We start from the raw sequence: 4,184 nt of genomic DNA, 5'->3' as shown, positions 1-4,184 counted from the left end.
GGATAGAATGAAAAAAAAATCATATTTATAACATTAATTCTCAGCGGTTCGTAATGGAAAAGTCTGTTTCTAGTACTGTTTTGTTTTAGTGTACTTAATCTAGAATATTCTAATGCTAGCTTACCTATATCCTAATTTTCAAATCTTCTGAGTAGATACGTTTGGATTTGCCCAATAAAAATAGTACAAACTAAGCTAGATCTATCTGATAATTACATTAAAATACTTGTTAACATCGATTGATTAAAAGAAAACAATGTAACAAGAACTAGGAAATGTTGTACTAATTTAATTGCATCAAACACATGAATGACGTAGTGATTTTTGTTCAATTTTATCATAATGAAGATGGTAGAGATTTTGTCAGACTCAATACTCTACAAGATGTGTTCAATTTCAATTAGGATTTTTGGTGGCTATTTAATCCAAACCCTAGTTTATACCTATATAAAGGGTACTATATTTCCTAAAAAGGACATCTCAAATATTCGACAGAATGATTGAATATTCATAAAGAGATCAAATCTAAATCATCCTAATTCGAGAAATACGTCACTAACAGCCCTCGAATAATGAAAATCTTATGAGAGATCTTATTAGAGAAAAATCAAGTGAGGAATAGAATTGTCCCCGTACATTTACCAATAAAATTATGTTTTTTCACATTTTATTTGTGATTATAATTTATTTTTTATTACTTTAAAGTTTGTTCCAAACAAAGATATTTCCTCCTTCACTTTGATAAATATTGCTGTCACATCCCCTACCTGTATTTTTGTTTTGCAATTTTAAAAATATGTGATTTTACTTTCTTTGGGAAGAAATGGCTAATATACTAAAACGAATATTACATCTACTTCTATATTAGAAGACATGTTTTCCTTACTATATTAAAAAATCACATCAAGTCTTCGAATTAATTCATTTTCTGTTGGTGAGATGACTCTACCTCCCATTGGTAGGTTTGGGTTTAAGTCGTAATAGGGTTGATAAATTACCTATTGTTTTCTCTAAGGATATATTTTATTTTATTTTTAAAAAGACCATCCGGGATGGGAATAAATTACAAGAGACTCTAATTATTCTTTTTAACACATGAGTATTTCATTTAACTTTTTCTGAATTGATATTTATTCCTTTCCACTTTGAGTATGCATAAATAGACATTTAAAGTTGTATAAAATAGAACAAGTAGACACATACATTTTAGGTGACATAATACATGCACATAACATGTAATGTAAAACGTGAGTTGCCACGTCGGATGCCAAGAAAGTCGCGTGTTTACTTACTAAACTATATACAAATTTAGGTCTTACTTCTTTAATTTGCACACAAAATTGAAATACATAAATATAAAATGAAACCAAGCTAAATGGTACATTAGTGTATTATTTGGGTTCGAAAGATTCAGGGCATCATGTGGAAGCATATAATTTACAAATCATGTTGATGTTGGTGATAAATCAAATGACAAATAAAGTTAGTACTAAAAACATAATTTATTTTATGGTTTGACCAATTAGATTACATATGAAAACTAATATAAAAGAAAAGTATTAAAACTGTTGAGAGACAATCTCCTCCTAAACAAAATATTTTATCAATTACATTGTTTATGCTATTGTGTTTTTAATATGAGTTCAAATGTTTTCAATTTATAGAGTTTCAAGCTTTTTTTTAAAGAAAAAATAATCAAATATGGAAGAAAAATTATATTTTCCTTTAAAAAAAAATAAAAATAATTATGATAATGATAAAATTTAAAATCTTTCAGTAACAAAAATATATAAGAGGAGGTCCCCTTGAGGCTGGTGAGATGTGTCAACAATTTGGTTGTCCACCATATAAAAAAGTCACCGGCCAATTGCATGCATATTTGTGGATCGTAAAAACGAAAGAATCCTACGATGCATCCAAACGCTAACTTTAAAAGTGTCATTTTCTCTTTATATAACTCTATTCTTCATTATTAAGTCATTAATTAAGCCATAAATAAAGTACCTAACTCTTCTATTATATATACATAAATAAAAACCATAGTCTTGTCCAAGAACCTAACAAGTGATCATTCAAGAAAAATGGCTGATAACTACTCTTCACAACCTCTATCAATACACATACACTTGTGTTTCTTCTTTCTTGTTCTTTTGACATTTGTAAGTATTACATGGTACATCAACTATGAGTCTATATTTGAAGGCATTATGGATCAGATGAAGCTTTTTCTCATGTTATCTCCTTTACTGCTACTTTTAGTTTTACACTTGGATAAATCTCTCTTCTTTAATTCCTTCCCTGATCAAGAATCCTTTGGTGACACTCCATGGGGAGTTGGATTGCTCCTTGTGCTTCTCCTTTTCATGATTTCCTATCAGTCTGATTTTCGCGAACGATGGTTTCCTCTTTTAGGTTGATATATCATTTCTTTATTTGTAACTTTCACTACCTTGTATATGCTTTCATTTGGAGATGGAAATCCTTTCCACTGCATCAGTATTTCTTCAATATGCTCTGGATTTATCTTATTTCTATGGACAATGTAAATGAACTTCTTGTGTTATTATCTTACTTAATTGATTTCACTACTTTTAAAATCATATATCCGATTGTGTAATTATGAGTCTTGGCAAATACATCATAAATTATAGTTCAAAAAATAAAATGAATAAATAAATTTTTAGGTTGAGGTGCGGCTATCTCACTTTCTTTAATGGGATACAAAGCCCCTGTGGTATTATCTTCATCATTTAGTAGTTTAACTCTTGACTTTTTCCTTTCATGATACAACAACCAATTAACAACGTCTTGTGATGCAAATAACCCCGGACTCGTTGAAGAGTACGATCTAATGCTCAACCAATTAACAAGAGCACATTCTTTCAACATAAAATTACCCTCTCTTTTATAGTTGATAAGTCGGAAATTTAGAATTTGTCTCACCTCTCTTTCACTATTACTAACCTCACAATATAATACTTCTCATCTTCTTTACATAATTCCAACACAAAGAAGAAACTATCGTTAATATGGGTGTAGTATTTCTTCTATCTAGTAAATGTCAAGAAATAGTTACTTCAGGTGTAGTGGGGTAATAAGTACTAGGATATTATGTGGAGAAGATTTCATGGTGATTACATGAGTTATAAATAATAAGGCTATCATTTTCTCCACTTTATACCCACTAAGAGCTAGTTTGGACTGACTGAAAAAAGTAGCTTTAAGTTAAAAAATAAAATGTCAAATTTAAATAATTTAAACTTAAAATAAAGAGTAGGGAGAGTCCTATTTTTTATTTTAAATTTTTTAAGTCATTTTAATTTATTTTAAGTTATTTTTAACTTTGCCAAACACTTAAAAGCTAAAAATAACTTCGAAGTAAGTTTTATTAACTTTTAAGTCAATCCAAACAGGCTCTAACTTGATAAGATATAATGCACTTTAATACTGTAGTTTTATTATTAAAATAAACATATACATCATCATTTCACCACTCATTTTAATATTAAAATAAGATAGTTCATCAATTTAGTCGAAAGGAGACTCTTATGAATCATGAAGATGTGTTCTACATTGAATCTTCTCTTAGTAAACCAATAATCTTTACCCCAGAAACGGTAGTAGTTTCAAACTTATTAAACGATGTTGTTTATGCTAAGCAATGTATCACTTTGCTTACATAAAAATAACCAAGGTGTTCACATAATCTTTATTAGTTAGCACATTACAACTTGGTTACCCCGATTTTCATGAGTATTTTTTAAAACAAGACCAATTCTAATAAAAATGACCTACTTTAATACTCGCATAAGTGAAATCCATCAAAGGTGATTCTGTGATTCCGATCACTACTTATACGAGATACAGACTTTAATTAAGATTTCATAGATTCAACATCCACAAATGATTATAAGATACATGCAATCACGCTATTATAAGAAAAAAGTAAAATAAATGTAATGATGCATTTCACAGTAAGTCATCATATGATTCGTTTTCCCCATTGAATTTGGTTATAGAAACTCTAATTCCCAGGTTGTATTTTACAATGACATGATCCGTCATTATTTAAAAGGTACCTCGTGCGGAGTCTCAAAATGTTTTACAATATGTCACCAATTTGAAATTGGGGTGACTCAATAAAATCGTGAATTTAAAAGTTGATCCTGAATGACATCATCCCG

At 29.2% G+C, this 4,184-nt stretch overlaps 1 protein-coding gene across 1 annotated transcript; it reads left to right on the top strand.

The window, feature by feature from the left end:
* The first annotated feature begins 2,006 nt into the window (after positions 1 to 2,006).
* On the top strand, positions 2,007 to 2,600 carry LOC102590249 (uncharacterized). Its single transcript, XM_006339896.2, has one exon. It carries the CDS (start codon positions 2,082 to 2,084, stop codon positions 2,415 to 2,417), a length of 336 nt encoding a protein of 111 aa, XP_006339958.1. The 5' UTR covers positions 2,007 to 2,081; the 3' UTR covers positions 2,418 to 2,600.
* The last annotated feature ends 1,584 nt before the right edge of the window (positions 2,601 to 4,184 follow it).

Source organism: Solanum tuberosum, unplaced genomic scaffold, assembly GCF_000226075.1.
Source record: "Solanum tuberosum cultivar DM 1-3 516 R44 unplaced genomic scaffold, SolTub_3.0 scf00011, whole genome shotgun sequence".
NCBI classification, from domain to species: domain Eukaryota; kingdom Viridiplantae; phylum Streptophyta; class Magnoliopsida; order Solanales; family Solanaceae; genus Solanum; species Solanum tuberosum.
Note: the sequence above shows the minus strand (reverse complement) of the source record. Positions and strands in the feature narration are given on the sequence as shown.

What these genes read in the sequence shown, in the direction of transcription:
- LOC102590249 (XM_006339896.2), top strand. Translation starts at nt 2,082, where the DNA reads ATGGCTGATAACTACTCTTCACAACCTCTATCAATACACATACACTTG.